Source organism: Semicossyphus pulcher, unplaced genomic scaffold (assembly GCF_022749685.1).
Source record: "Semicossyphus pulcher isolate SPU_LCO1_2020_fin unplaced genomic scaffold, fSemPul1.0.p SCAF_3, whole genome shotgun sequence".
Classification (NCBI taxonomy): domain Eukaryota; kingdom Metazoa; phylum Chordata; class Actinopteri; order Labriformes; family Labridae; genus Semicossyphus; species Semicossyphus pulcher.
This window is the reverse complement of record NW_027211704.1, coordinates 16,946,955-16,963,372: the sequence shown is the minus strand read 5'-3', so window position 1 is coordinate 16,963,372 and position 16,418 is coordinate 16,946,955. Positions and strand designations below refer to the sequence as shown.

Sequence of the window (16,418 nt, the reverse complement as noted above, 5' to 3'; positions counted from 1 at the left end):
ACACACACACACACACACATTATCGTTTAGCTCATCGTCATGCACTCAGGCAAAATGACCCGTCCGCAGGTTAATGATTCATCCTGCTTCAGTGAGGACATTGAGTGTGGCCACTAATGCCAGGACACCTCAATTCAAATAACTCTCTGTCCGCACATTCAATTTAAACAGGTACACAACCCTGTCGTCATCTGGTGATAGAGGGCTGCACCGAGAGAGGACAGAGAAGGGGAAACGGACAGAAAAGCTGGACTTTTTATGGAGTGTGTGGTTCTGAGAGTTATCTAGAGAGCTGGTATCAGGTCGGACTCACCAGGATTACACTTAGTTTGCAGACAATTAAGATTCTCCGGCGTATACCGCAGGTCTCACCTTCCTGCGATGGGACGTAAGCTGCACATTGAGGCATAGCGTGTGCAGAGGAAGATAATGAGCCTGACCCCTTTAAGGTTTTTAACACTCTGGAGGAAAATCATTTTCCAGTTAGTTTAATGTGCATGTTATTAGTTTCTGTGTCAGTCTGGGAAACAGATTCACTTATTTTTGAAGTTGTATCTGTAGTCATCGATCTTTTCTTTGTTTGTTCAGCCATAGTAGATTACTGTTTACTCGCGACACTTGGAGAGACCGGAAAAGCAGCCGCTTAGCTCCGCCCACCCTCTCTGGCAGACCAACCACTGCTGGGTGATGGAAAACGCGTCACTAACTGGGCGCAAATGTCAACACAGACACCCAGTCCATAATAATACTATATACTGCAAATGCAAAGGCTCTCATCAGTGGGCCATAGGCTCAATCACCATTGTGCTACCTCATTCGGCGAGTGACTTAACAGAGATTAATTTAAATGGAAATCTTCGAGGTCCATTGTTTAGCAATACAATATATACTGTATGTATTCTGTTGTCATTGTTACTATCCCTCACAGTTGTTGGCTCAGTTGGTTACCTAACGTGGTGAAGAGCCTTCAGAGAGCAAGACAAACAGCTGGGGGTCATGGGAAACAATATGATCACATTATATTTTCTATATTACTCAATATGGACATTTTATCATCAAATAAAATGTATCCTGACAATGAAGTTTATCAACCTGTGCTTAACTTTTCTCTCTGTTTGGCTTTAAAGAACAAAGCCTGGATTAACATATTTAACTTATCGACTAAAATCCTGGGGATAATGACTCACAAATGTAATGTAAGTGCAAAAACAACAATGATTTCAGGCCACGCAGATCTTTCAGTCTATTATAGAGGCTGCAACTAAACGATAAACTTAAATTTCTTCTCCGACAAAAAGCTCCACTGTTTGAGCGAAAGAGGAGATAGAAAGCAGACTGTAAGGTTAATGAATTTTTAACAGCAGGAACAGATGTATAGAGAGAGATTCTGATGAGAACAGACGGTGAATGAACGGCATGGTGGGAAAAAGCCCCCAATAAGAGATTTTTTTTGTACCACTGTCGGCCCACACGCGGTGTTGGCTCAGAAACAAATGTAGAGACGTACACAAACAAAGTTGACGGCGTTAAAGGTCTTTAAATTAATAACACAAAACAAGAGGTGAATCGGAGACACAAAAAAAAGCAGTCTGCAGTCTATAAATATGTCTCGCATTGCATTCAAACTGGGTTTAGGTTTTCAGACCAATTATACTATTTCCCCCCGGTGCCTGGAGCTGGAGAGTGTAAACAGTCTCTCATTTGGCAGCGTGCATTCACAGCCTGAGCAGGAGATGAGAGGCTGAGTAAAACCGCAGTGTACTTTTGGCTGCTTAATGAGGGCAACACCCAACGCTGTGGTTATTGAACTCTGCCAACGGGTCAGAGAGCTCACACGAGTCCATTCGAGTCATCTCATAGTGAGGTACTAAACATTTTATGAGAGGGGCCGCGTGGTGGAAATCTAGCTTGGTTGGTTTATTTAAGAAAAGGTTAGAGGTCAATGTGCCGATTTTAATTTGCTGTTTAAGATATTTAAGTTATATACACTCCGAAAACCATGAGGGATGAAAGAACCGTAACTTGTCTGTATATTTCTAACGACAATGATTTTCCATTTGTATTGACAAAATGATATAAAAGACATGTCTGACCACTTTTCATTGTACAGTCCATAAAACTGATTCAGTAGAATTCTAATCCTGTCTGTGTCTTTGTTCTTTTAATTACTAAAAGCACGGTTTTATGTAAAACCAGACATCTGTATTATGTTTGGCTAATTTTACTGTTTTACATATGTTTCTGTTTTATTATTACTCAGTGTTCTCATTATCGCAAATGTGAAATCATATTCCCCTACAGCCAAATCAGATTGTTTTTCTTGCAACAAGGACCTTTTGTCCCTGCAGCATTCAGCTGAATCACATCTACTATACATTTCATCTCTTATCACGGTGCTCCACAGGAAACATCTCTTTTGTTGTGAGCATTACTCTGGTTTGATGTTTTGAGGGGTTTTGTAGCACGCAAACAAAGTACACATTTTTGGAGACAGGGAGTCTGTAATTAGGCCCGTCCAACCCCAGCATGAATTAAAGCGTTTGAACGGCACCCAAGAACTCAGGCACAGACAGCAGCACCAGCTGCTGCAGAGAAAACACACACCCTCCTGTCCACATCAATCAACGTTCCCTCTTCAATTCACTCTTCTCCACTCTTTTTATCTACCAGCTTTCCCTTTCAGCGGCCTCCCCTGTCATTCACCTGCACTTTTTCACCTTCCTCTCTCATCCACATTCAGGGGCTGCAGTTAGGAGGAACACAGAGACACCGCCCTCTGAGCTCTTCCTGTGTTGCTGAATCACTGAAATGACCTCTGGATTGTCTCTCCTCAGATGGACCCTGTCCAGAAGGCTGTGATGACGCACACCTTCGGGCCACCTATGGTGAAGACAAAGCGGCCAATCATTTCCTGCAACGTCTGTCAAATACGATTCAACTCAGAGGTATGAGGCCTAAAACAACATAATCAAGACAATATGCTTCTGACTGTTCACTAAAACCACTCCCTCAGCAGCTATGATCCAATCACAGCTTAGCAGCTGATTCTTGGAACAACAGGCCTGTCAAGGATTTCTCACCATGCCAGAGCAGTGTGTGTGTGTGTGTGTGGCAGTAGTAAGAGTGATACCTGGCATTTGAGTTTGGAGGGTTGTATCTCTTGTAATTGATATTGGATTAAACAGTAGCTGTGTCCTTATCCAGGGGCTGCAGCCTTTGAATGAGGCAGTCTAAGAAGGATGCACCATTCATAGCCGTCGTAGACTGCTAAAGCCGAACTGAAATGAGACGGTCTGGTCGACAGAGGATTTCCTGTTTGCGTCACCAGCTGTTTCCGCCCTTACCTTTACATCACCAAACGTCGCTCCTGTTGCCCAGTAACAGGTAGCTAGTGGGCTAACTAGCTAGCATAACTTACGTCACGAAACTTTAATAATAATTTGTTTCAAAGGCCCTTTTGTTTTTTTTTAAATGTGTAACGTTAGCTATTCGATTGAGTTAAAACCAAAAACTTTATTCCTCGGCCGCGTAAGAGTCCGCCATCTCATTTGGATGGCTGCGCAATGAATCTTGGGATAGGTTGGGCCTCCTTTTCCCGGGCTACAAAGGATCCATTGGTGCATCCTTCGGGGCCCGGGAAAAGGAAAACGCATTTGTCGGCCGCATCTGACGGAGCCTTCGAAATGGGACAGCCTTCGACGCCCCGCTGTGACGCATTCAGCCTTCAAATATGGCTTTTGAAGGATGCAGCCCCTGGATTGGGACACAGCTAGTGTCTGTTTAAATGTTAGCTTTAAGTGTTAGCATGTTTTGCTAACTAGCTTATTACTTGTGGCAGTAACCAAGCAGGACATGAATTAACTACTAATGTTGCTGGGTTACGGGTTAAGCTTTGTTAACAACCAGCACATGCACTTTTCCCCACTGGATGATGTCACAATATCAGCTTTACATTATTTTTCGTATTTGCCAACGTGGCCAAATTCTTTATCCAAGATAATGTTATGTTAGCTAAACACATTTCCTAACTTTTTATGTAAAAACATGTTTTGAAAGTTTTAACAAATGATCAAAGCATAACAGTCAGACTGGGTTATTATAGCATGACTTACCAGCTTTAGTTTCATTAGATAGCTAGCTAGATAGCTAGCTATATATAGCTACATGAAAGTTGCTCAGTGGATGTATATGCCAAACATACACCTTTGTCATGCTTCCGAGTTTTTCTCCAACTTTTTTCAGTAATTAATCCCCTTTGAAATATTTATTATTCTAATTACCCACTAACAAGCAACATATTTTAAAAGCCTGTAAAGCAGCATGTGGAGGAATTAAAACAAGCACTAAAACATTTAGATTTTCTTCACAAGAATAACTGTGTTTTGTTTTTGTCAGGGTTTTTAACCGCATTGCTCCGATGTATCAACACCAAAGTAACAAACACATTTCAACTGGAAAGGATTTATTTTGCTGCGACAGCTGATATATAAGCTTATATAACTTGTATTTAAAATTTCAGTTGAACTTTTTATCATTTTAGGAACTGCATATGTGCCCTCCAGACCAGAAACATTCACAGAGCCCTGTAACACAACAGCGACAAAATTAAAACGTGACCTAAACACTCAGTTGGCTGGACCCAGAGTTAGCTGATTGAGTGTAAAGAGGGAGCAGGTGAGATCTTGGTTCACAGTTTCTCAGCTCCAATTTTAGCCCATCAGGGAAGCAGAGTAGGGGGGAAAGTGTACAGATATTTTATTGGTCTAAACTGTGTCAAACTTGGAAAACATATTCCAGGTGCTAATAAAGATCCTCTGAGTATAAGCAGTGGTTTTTAAGTCCACTGGTGAGGTGAGTGTGAGGTGTGCGAGGGTCAACCGCAGCTAACATGAGCTTGTCCTCAAAGCTAGCTTAGAGCTGATTGTGCACATTTTCTGCATTTCACTCTTGACAGACGGCGCTACTCCAACATGGGGCAGAGGGACTGAAATAAAAGAGGCCAGAAGTGATGAAACTCTAGAGGAATGGTTCGAGTGCCCGCATTAAGGAGGCAGTCTTGTTATCTCAGGCTGAAAAGTAAATAACTCATAATGTGGACATCCAAAACCCAGCTACTGGGTGACATGATTGATGTGTTAAGGGTCTGGTGCTGGGCCTTTTACAGTGTGTATGCGCTGCGAGCACATGTTTGGTTTAAACATTTTTATGGTCTCAGGCTGCCTCTCTTCGCATGGAGAAATTAAAGGTTAGGTGGCGCATTTCCTGGTGGTCCACACACATTTCTGATAACTCGGCCTCTGTACATTTATTGACAAATATAAAACAAGAAAAACAGCTCAAAATAATTTCTACTTAATTTTATGACAAGCAATAAGATGCAGATTGCAGTTCAGCCAAAAATCTTTAATTTGAGTGACATGTATTGATCAACATTGAACAGACTTTTTAACGGATGGATGAATCCTGATGCGTATGACCTACACTGTAACCTAAACATGAGAAGAAATCAAACAAAAGTCAGACATGCAAGCGTAGCTAAAAATATAAACGCATTCCCGTGACGGAGCGCAAAATACTTGTACTCTAAATGCAGTGGTGTGTAAAGGACACAGGCAGGGAGGGAGTCATCTGAAGCTCATGTAACACTGCCCTGTTCTCTCTGTGAGGGGCCGCTTAATTATATCTCCCCCGCTCAGACCTGCATGTTCTCACATGGTCTACACAGAACATGAGCAGGGGCTGCTTTCATTTACACAGCAATTCATATTTACATACAGTATGAATGTGCATGTGTGCGTTTCTAACCAGTGACACGACTAGTGTGTTATGCCACCTGTTTTTGTCCTGCCTGCTGTTTTACTTGCGAGTCGCGGTGTGCATCTGCTCTGCTGCGGCTCTAAAGCTTTTTCCACAGTAACCTGATAGACTGGGAGCTTAAAGCACGATGGACATTCTTTAATAATGAAGGAATACTCTGCTTACAGGACATTTCTTGGCTTACTTAAGCAGCTTGGGCTGCGTTGCAGTTCCAAAGCAGACACTCATTTTTCATCAGGAGTCGGACTGATGCTTTTAATGATATCATCGGCCAATCAGCCAATATGATTTCTTATATTGTATGCTAGATGCTAAAAAGATTTTCATAGCCTAGGTGGTTCAGCAGACAACATTGTTGTTTACAAAACTGTCAACACTGCAGCAGATGGCAGTCTGAGCTATAATAGGTTAACAAAGTATAAAAATTAGAGCCCGACCGATTTATCGGTCAGCCGATTTTATGGGCCGATATTAGCATTCCGCAGATATATCGGTATCGGTGAATATGACCTCTGTTATGCTCTGATATTATTATATGAACTTTTGCAGAATATAAAATATAGAAAGATGGCTTGACACTAGGGATGCACGATATTATCGGCCCGTTATTGGTATCGGCCGATAATGGCTTAAAAATGAAAAATGAATGAATGAAAATCTGATATCGGCCAACACGCCGATATCCACCGATATAATTAACCGATAAAATGATGGGCTGCTGCATACACGTCTGTCTACCTGCAGCATGAGAGAGTTAGAAGCCAAAATGTCCGTGGTGTGGAAGTTTTTCAAAGTGTCTGAAATAGATAGCAAAACTGCTATTTGCAATGACTGCTCAGCTTCTGTGATGCGAGGAGGAGCCAAGGCAAAATCTTTCAACACTACAAACTTGATTAACCATCTCAAGACCCGTCACCCCGACCGTTGTAACAAATGTGATTAGAGTATCACCATTATACTGTACGCTAATTCCAATACAGAAGAGAGCTGATGATCTCTGCAATTAGGTGTGCGGGAAAAAAATATCGGTATCGGTAATCGGCTAAATGAGTTGTAAAATATCGGCATATCGGATATCGGCAAAAAATCTAATATCGTGCATCCCTACTGGACACGTGTAAGGCAGTGACATTAAGTCTAAACAGAGGGTACTATATCTAACTTTCACGCAGGCCAGACCCACAGCTTTTCATACAAAACACAGCTGGAGTCAAGAAATGTAACAGCCACCTGACTCGTGGTTACAAATATAAACCAGCACAAAAATGACAATTACCAACATATGCCATATGCAGAACATTTGTTCTGAACAGACACATTAGAAACACTAACAAAAATAGTATTTGCATTTTGCAACATAAAACAGCAAACTTAAACTACTCAGTCAGCACGAGGCGGCAGCCATGATGGGAAATGAGGACTGCTTTTTTTCAGCCGATATATCGATATCCAAATTTTTTTACTTCCTCATATCGGAATCGACCCCAACAATCCAATATCGGTCGGGCGCTAATAAAAATGTTATTTATTCTGTAACATTGTTGCTTGTGGAAGAAAGCAGTAGATTTACATAAACAAATCCGTGCAAACTGGGTGAACAATCCATGTGGAGAAAGACTATTTTCATCTCAAACATACACCAGCCGTATTTTCCTCCCTCTGAAATCAGAATCAATATCAGTCTCAAAAATTCCCACAGCTTTCGTTCTTTTTTTAATCAAGTCTTCTTCAGGTCAAACGGCACTGAAGTCCAGTTATAATACCAACATTTTCTTTCCTGTTTATGTCTGAGGGAGGCCGATGTTTAATGGGAGTTCTTGAGTACTTCAGCAAAGTGACACATCAGTGATTGATAGTGGGCATTCAGAGGCAGGTGATTCTCTCTGTAGCCACACATGTTGTAATCGTCACATTGCAATTCATTTCAGGCCACAGAGGACAGATTAGCCTGCCAATGTTTAGCTCGGCTCTGCTGCAAGGCTGACGTCACACCGTGCTGCATTAGCCATCGTCACCACTGCAGCACCACGCTGGACACCTCTCCTTTCTTCTCTCTCTCTCGTTCCTCGCTCCAAACCTTGGTCCGTTCACATCTCACATCTGCTTTGCGAGTCGGCTTGATCACCAGTTTCCTCGTCAGTTTTCATGTTTCTTCATGCGTCTCCCTCTGCGGGGTACACAGTATCATCTGTCCCCCTCTCCCTCTCTCCACCTCTCCAGCTCCTTCCCACCCCCTCTTCCTGTCGCTGCTGCCAGTACCCCGTACAGTAGATTTGGCTGCTAGACCCGCTCTCTCTCTCTGCTTTCTGTGCCTTTGTCGCTTTATAGATAAAACATCAAAGCACATCCTGCTTAGAGAGAAAAAGGATTTCAGGGACATTCACTTGCTCTCATTTTCTCCCTCTTTAATCCCATCTCTGCTTCTTCAGTCATCTTAATCCCCCTTTCCATAGGCTCTTCTCTCAGTCCATTTCACCTTTTTTACCGAACATCTTTTATATTTCATCATTATTCTCTTTTCAACTTAGACGATCGAATGCCTTTACATCTTATTGTCTGCTGCACACTACCCTGACCTCCAAGGATGTCAGTTCTGTTTATGCTTGAACTGCTGGGACACCTTTATCGATTTCTTCAGACCTGACACTGAAGGTCACAGCGAGAGTGAAAGTATCAAGTACAAAGAAAACTATTTGGAGATGCAGAAAAGGAAAGAAGAAGAGTGTGAGGAGTGCAAAGAGAAGAAGGAGCATCGAGTATTTCTGACTTCCGAGCTCTCGGTCATCTGTTCGTTGGAGGTGTAGGGCTTCCTCTCCTTGTCTGATTGCAGGGCTTTAAGTAGCAGCAGTCCGAGGAGTCTGGTTACACTTGCAGAGCTATATCTGCTTTTCTGTCATCACCAATCAGGATGAGGGCTATATGGGTAACTATCATTGGCAGTTAATACCTCAGGCTTACACCGGCATCCAGAACACGTCCCAGTGGTCCACTTGCCTCAGTGAAGCATCCCACCCCGCAGAGCCCCCGACATGTACCTGTCAGGCGCCTTAGGCAGGTCCTTTAGCCTTGTTATTGACATAATGAAACCTATCTAGTCCCAGCAGGCCTCTGCTAGTGCACACGCATGCACATACAGTCACACACGCCATCTTGCATTACTGTATTAGCGAGGAGCTTAGAGGAACTATATTTGCACTCTAACACATCACTCCTTCCTTTGATTTCATCTGAAGCTGGCACGCACGTGTATATGTGAGCTTAAAGGGTTACACTGATTTCCCAACCCAGTGTCTCGAGGAATTACCTCCATATTGAATTTTTTTTGCACTGCGTGATTTGTATCCAAAGGCAATGTGAAGAGTCAGAGCAGGAGGTATTGAGTCTGTTATGTATTAATTCAGAAAGTAAAGGGCAAGAAGAGAGAACATTGTTGGCGCCTGCAATTTTGAAATGCAGCAGCCAGAAACTTTGTCAAACTTTAAAGCCATTTGAAACTTAAATACAACAGCCGCTGTAATTTATGTACACAATAGTAAGCATCGACCAAACCTAAAAGTTTTAGGAAATTTGGTCTAATCTGAATTCAAAATACTATCATTTAAGTTTCCATAAAACTTACTATGAAAATTGCAAAACTAATTCTGCAAACTGTACGTCAGTCACACGGCAGATATTCGGCTATGAACACCCTGCGTGAGTCGTGTGTGCTGTTGATCAATGACGGCTGCAGCCACAGGTGTCCAGGTGTGTTTTCGTCTGTGGGAGTTAAATGCGGGCGGCTGATGATCTGTTTTCAGCGGCGAGTGTTTTGTTTCAGCAGGGTGAGTTAACTTCTGTAAAAATACGTCACTAGCTAACGATACAGAGCAATCATTTGGCATTGCATTTAGTGTATGCTAACTGCTAACTAAGGATAGTGCAGCACTTTTCAGTGACCAGAGGCTTCTGCTTCCTCCTCTAATATTTGAAGTAGACGGCTAATATGAACTGTTAAGGGCCGCACTGCGCTGTCACGTGCACCGCTGCTGTGGTGTAAACAAGACATTGAACTACACCTGCTAATAGTTCTGAACATTTTTTCACTCAGATTCTGCTCGATGCTAAATAAGACTCTCAACTTTGATATCCTATATGTGTTGACTACTTTAAGCCAAATGTCCAGAGGCTTTAACCCTGTGTATACAGTAGGTGCCTAATCCTACCCAGCTTATATACATAGTTTATTACCCGTGAGCGCGACCTCTCCATAACCATAACCCTATTTTAGCTGTCATGCAGATATTTTTGTGTACTTGTTGATGAAGTATCGCTTGCTTCATTTAGCTTGACAAAATACAATGTGTTCGCACAGCTCTGATACGGCTGAAGGAGAGAAAAACATTTTAAAAACACTGGAATCTAAATCTTCGGATCATAACTTTAACACAGAACGATTCTCCCATCACCCAAACCTCAGCTCCATTAAACTGAATCCTGTGCTACACCCGTGCTACTAAAATACCCACTCCTCTCCATCTCTCCTGAGTTGATACTGATCCTCTGAAAAGCAATCACACAAGGACAAGCGGGCACACACACCCTCTTCTTGATTTGCTCCTTTTTTTCTCCCTCAGCAGCTGACTGTCACCGGTCGCCCACAGCCCTGCAGCCCATTTTAGATAATCCCACCACTCAATAATCATCATCAGCTCAGCAGGCCAGTTCAGTGATTACACCCGAAGTGAGGGAAGACGAGAACATTGTGGAGGCTAATCTTCCCTGACAGCCTCATCAGCACATCAGACCCGCAAACCATCAGCTGAAATGCAGGGAAAACCCAGGGTGCCAGAATATATGTTCCAAAAAACTATCAGTAATCTTCAAGATAATATAGGGGGGGGGGTTCAATAGTTACACAGGTATTACCTGAAGGAAGTCCACAGTCATTCAATCACATTATTGTGACACATCCACGCCCATCACGACCACAGGCTTCAAATGATTGTCACTTGAAAGCTCAACTGGATTTGTCTGGTGTAAATGTAGGTGCTTTGTTCCCATATATCTCATCAGAGCAAAGCCTCATTCTTTCACTGTCCAAACACTCACCTTCACCAGCAGCAGTCTACAAACTTGAGAGAGATTTGACACCTCTCAAATCAACACAGCTAAAATCTCTACACCTCATCATAAGTCATCAGAACTTTGAAGGTAAAATTCAAGCAGACAGAAGAGTTTCCTTTTGCTTTTTGGATTGCATTGGGCCGATACATAAAAGGTTTAACTTGGCTTCTGCCATTCCCTGTTGTAGTGTGTTGTTAACAAGACGACCTGGCAGGTTGGATCTGGTCATTCCCGCTTAAACTCGTGATTTCATGTTAACGGTGTTTATGTTTTTCTGCCAGAGCCAGGCAGAGGCCCACTACAAGGGGAACCGGCACGCTCGGAGGGTGAAGGGGATCGAGACATCCAAGACAGCTCGTCTCCAAGATGGCGACAAGCAGCACCCTCCCCCTACTGCTTCACCCTCCCCAACAGGCCCCTCACCATCCAGCCCGGAGCCTGATCTCAGTAAGCAGGGTGAGCATCACCTTAGACATAAGGACGGAATATAATTGAACCAAGTCGTCGTAATTTTTATCCTTTTATATCATCATCTTCACGACCAGTGCTGAGGGATCAGTTACGTGGTTGACTTTTCACAAATTCTTCATTAACCTAAAAACTTTGTGCTGTTTACAGATGACAACCAATCCTGTCCCAACTCCAACAAGTCACCTTTGACCCCTAGCCGTCTTCCAACACCCACAATGACCTCTACAGACACAGAGTGTCCCCTCTTCCCTTCTGTCAGCATGCCCTTGTCATCCTCTCCCTCCCCCTCTGCGGCCCTCAGCACCCCGCCTGCGGATCCGGCAGCGGCTGGTCTTCCTGACACCCCGTCCCCAGCACCCAGCCCCTCTTCAGGGGAGTCAGAGGAAGAGAAAGCCAAGAAGCTCCTCTACTGTTCCCTGTGCAAAGTAGCTGTTAATTCCCTCTCACAACTGGAGGCACATAACAAAGGTAACTCCAAAACAGCTTTGTCAGGGTCTTAAGTACATCCCGCTACAGAGCAGGGGGAAAAAAAGCTTCACAAACAGCGGCATTATGCATATTTCACTGTCAAAAGCAACTTGAGACAGCCTTTAGCATGGCTCTTTAAAGGCACTTCTGTACTTGCTCTGCTTTATGTCAGTATAACCAAAGCAGGTGCATTAGTGCCACTTAGTGGTAAATTACAGCAAGTTAAAACTGCAAAGGTTTGACTGGGTGCATCTACGACCACCTACACTGAATGTTTTTGCTCTCTGATGAACTTTGATTGATAAACTCTGATCTTTGATTGATGGAATTAAAAACAAAAAACAATTTCTCATCATCTCATTCATTCTAAGCTCGATCCAAACGCCAACTGGACTTGTTTGAAGTTCTTGAAGTCGTTTCACCTCTCATCCGAAAGGCTTCTTCAGTTCTTCAGATGAGAGGTGCAACATCTTCAAGAACTTCAACCAAGTCCAGTTGCCTTTTGGATTGATTTTAGAATTACGGTGGCCTGGATGACTGAGAAGCTTCACAGACATGTTCCTGATTCATGTTGCCTCAGCTGAGGTTCAAAGTTTATTCCTGTTCCTGGACACGGCAGCTGCAAACATAATCTGGCCACAAAATCGATTATGTATTTAGCAGGGTTTCTGTTATCCGGAAAATTACGTTCTTTTACCGGTAAAATCAGTTGAAGTCTGACATATTAAAATCCCCATAGTGGCCAGTGAAAATAATATATGTTGAACAAAAAAAATAACACTGATTCATTATAGCTCCGTCCCCTCAGCGCTTCAGGCATACGCTAAACCAGCCATACGAACCATTATTGGTCATTTTGGTAAAGAAATTACTGGCGAGGTGGCGGCTTTAATTTATTTTTATTTATTTTTACAAATGTATTTATTATTTTTGGTATATAGGAAAACACAAACAACACAACCAAGAGTTTCCAAGAGAGAGAAGAGACACCACACCCCACCCCACCCCTAAAGAAAAAACAGGTCATAACATACAAAAAAAAACAAAAACAGCACATCATAAGTTCCTGATATCAAGAGCCATATCCATACTTAAACTAGTAGTAGAGCAGCATAGAAAAATAATAATAATAAAAATAAAAGCCTGCGTACAAAGTGAAGAATGGATATACGCAGCTGAATGGTTTACATCTTGCCATAAACATATTTTAGTAAAGGGTCCCAGATCTTATCAAACACTTTCCCTCTGTCCTCATTATGAAATCTCAGTCTCTCCAAATGTAAAGTGTTGGCCATTTCTCCCAACCATAGGTCAAAAGTGGGTACAGAGTCCATTTTCCATACTCTTAAGATGAGTTTTTTTGCAATCACCATTCCAAACAGAACAGCAATTTTTTCATAGTTGTTGGCAGCTGATATGGCGGCTTTAATTTCTTCTCGGCCAGTGAAGTCCTCATCAGGGATTTCAGTGAAAAATATCCCGATTAATAGCCTATATATTAACTAATATTAGTATGTATAACGAACTGCACTCCCTCAGGGAGAGAGAGAGTGCGCATACATATGGACAGCGCGGACGCAGCGCAGAAAGTGGTCATTTGAGCATGAGACGCGTTGTTCAAGTGTGTGAACTGAACTGTAGACGAGAGTCCTTGTTTACAGTGACAGACAGAGTGATGGTTCTCTCATGCACCATTCCTCCGCAGGTTGAAAGTGCAACAGTTACGTGTATCATATATTATTTTTTGGACAAAATTATTAATATTTGAACGTAATTTCACCCATTTGTCCGTAACATTGAAAGCTTCCAGGACACATGGAAACCCTGGTATTTAGTCTTTAGTATTTAATATATGATCTGCACTATTACATGCTCTGTATTTCAACCTTTTTTTTTTAAATTGTTTCCAGGTACCAAACACAAAACCATTCTGGAGGCTCGGAGTGGACTGGGGCCCATCAAAGCATACCCGCGCCTTGGTCCTAAACCCAACCCAGAGCAGGGAGGAGAGCCGTCCTCTGACCCCAACACTCAGGAACGCACCTTCCACTGTGAGATCTGCAACGTCAGAGTTAACTCAGAGCTGCAGCTCAAACAGGTGGGTAATCCACACAGAGATGCAATGACACTGAGTGGGGTAGTTTCGAAGCGATCTCAAAATCCAATATCTGTCTGTTCTCATTTTACCTTTCAGCATATATCTAGTCGGAGGCATCGGGATGGAGTTGCAGGAAAACCTAATCCTCTTCTCAGTCGGCACAAGAAGCGCACAGACTTCATGGTAGGGACTCATTTATTCCCATTTTTCTCAATTCTCGGCCGTGAAATCATACAGCTTAAAAGAACACTCTTGCATGTTTGCTTTTTCTTTACTTTCTCAAAGGAACTTCCAAAAACTCTGGGGGCCGGACTTTTACCAAATCCTCTAGCTGTTGCTGCCGCAATGGCAGCCGCAGCCTCCTCCAATCAGCTGGCATTACGTCCTCCTGGCCCGGCCTCCCACCCTCATCCCCATCACCACCTCCTGCAGGGAACACCCCTAAGCCTGCTGAGGCCCGCCCCAGGTCCCATCCGCACCACGCACGGGCCGATCCTCTTCACTCCGTACTGATGGCAAGAGAATGAGGAACGAATCAGGAAGAAGCACACTGTGAAGTGGTGGCCTGCAACCCCCCGTGCCATCAAGAGCCCAATCAGCTGATGTGGCTCCTACAGTGAACATACATGTGACTCTTCATGTGCAAACTGAGGTTGCAGACCACTACTGTTACGTTGAAAGGTAGAATCACAAGAAACCGACTGACAAAGCTCAGACAGTTCAAAGAGACTGTATGTGTCCATCCTCCCAAGTTTCCCCTCATCACTTAACTATCTGCCAATCACCGAGCAGACATCAAGCATGGACTTCCTGGAGCATCATCCAATCTGAAACTGACTTCATCTGACATACGATCCACTGTATCTGACTCAAAACCCTACCTCTCTTATGTTTTCAGTGTTCACCTCTGCAAGAATTCATGACATATCCAAAGCATCAATGTTATCAAAACCATGCCTGCTGGGTTAGAAATAGTAGTTGCCTCTGATGTTAGCCGGTATCATACAGTAGCTGTCACAGTATAGTGGATTGTACCACCGTTAAGTCCTGTTTTTGTGGCATATAAAGAGAAAAAGTTCTTGCAGTTGGCAACATTTCTCTGTACTGTATATCTATCTCTCACAGCACGACTATATGGTCTATATTTACCTCTGTGGGGCAGAAACAGGAAATCAAAGAGGAACAACAAAATGGTAGAAGCTAAATGATGTCTTAAATCTGTTGTGACAAGTTCAACAACCACAATCTTCGGTTTTGCAAAGTTGTAAAGAAGGAATTGCTGCTGGTGCACTATGCAGATTTCAGGGTCTGTTCTGTAAAATGGTTGTAGAAAACACGGAAAAAAGGAGGGTCAACTTAAATGGATGATTCTCCCTGGAAAGCCAACAACTCACAACAAGCATGTGCATAAAGTTCCACAAAGCACACACAACTGTAATTGAATCATTTAGAGTGACGATCTGTTATTTTTGCATCTGGACCTCACTGTGCAAAACCGAACGGTTGAAGTGTCTTGGTGGTTTCACTGTGAGCCTAGCAGGATATAGGTTGATGTATGACTTTAGTAGCAGGTATTTGCATTACGTGCACATTTGATTACCACATTTTCACCACAACCCATACAAGGTGTGTGGAAAACAGTGGGATGAAAGACACCAGCATTATGTTACAGGAGGAAGAAAGGAGGATCACATACCCAAGTGAGTAGATGTATGCAAAAAAAAAACAACACACTGTTTTTGGTAGTACTATAGGCCTGTAGAGGGATACAAATATTTAGGTTGTCTGCTCTGCCTCGTGTGCTTCCTACATGACCCTGAACTATCCCAGTGAAAAGTGACGGCTCGTGAATCAAAAGAAGGAAGCTTTAGAAAACGGAAACTGTAGCAATACTTAAAGCACTCCTGCTAACTTTTCTTGTTCAATGCAATAAAAAAGAATATGTCTACAAATGTATGAATTGTTATGTAGGAGAAGCGTCTTGAAACATTATTGTAAATGTAGATGATTAAAAAATGAGAGAGGGTACATGTTGGACTCCTAATTGTTGAATTAAAACAAAATGATATATAAAATAATTAAACTGAGTTTATGGTTGTAAGAAATGTTTATTTGTAGTTTTTTTTTTTCATATTTTCAAATGTAATACGACATGTCTATAACAATAAATAACAACTACAATCGGTTGTACCAGTAGTGAAGTAATGTGAATACACAGCGCGCAAGTTTTTAGACTTACAGGACGGTGTTAAAGTTAATAAGTAACTGTCACAACATAACAGATCCAAGTTTTGCCTTTCAAATTAATCATGGTCAGAAGTTTTTATTGGGTAGTTCAGTCTGCAAACAAACATCAAAAAATACGACAAGTTATCTCTAGCTTATTTCCTCCTTCATGCCGACTGTACGGGGTGGATTTTTATAAAAGGTTTCTATTAATTTAAGTTATGAGTAACTACAG

At 42.5% G+C, this 16,418-nt stretch overlaps 1 protein-coding gene across 2 annotated transcripts in view; it reads left to right on the top strand.

The window, feature by feature from the left end:
* The window catches only part of LOC138605918 (zinc finger protein 385A-like), a 28,931-nt gene extending 12,886 nt beyond the window's left edge, over positions 1 to 16,045 (top strand). The window contains exons 3-8 of one of the 2 annotated variants that reach the window (XM_069678376.1): positions 2,835 to 2,945; positions 11,202 to 11,376; positions 11,539 to 11,859; positions 13,770 to 13,957; positions 14,054 to 14,140; positions 14,243 to 16,045. In XM_069678376.1, coding sequence (XP_069534477.1) covers positions 2,835 to 2,945; positions 11,202 to 11,376; positions 11,539 to 11,859; positions 13,770 to 13,957; positions 14,054 to 14,140; positions 14,243 to 14,470 — 1,110 coding nt within the window. In that variant the 3' untranslated portion in view covers positions 14,471 to 16,045. Of the gene's footprint in view, positions 1 to 2,834; positions 2,946 to 11,201; positions 11,377 to 11,538; positions 11,860 to 13,769; positions 13,958 to 14,053 lie in introns of both variants that reach the window. The other variant, XM_069678375.1, reaches the window with a different exon arrangement.
* The last annotated feature ends 373 nt before the right edge of the window (positions 16,046 to 16,418 follow it).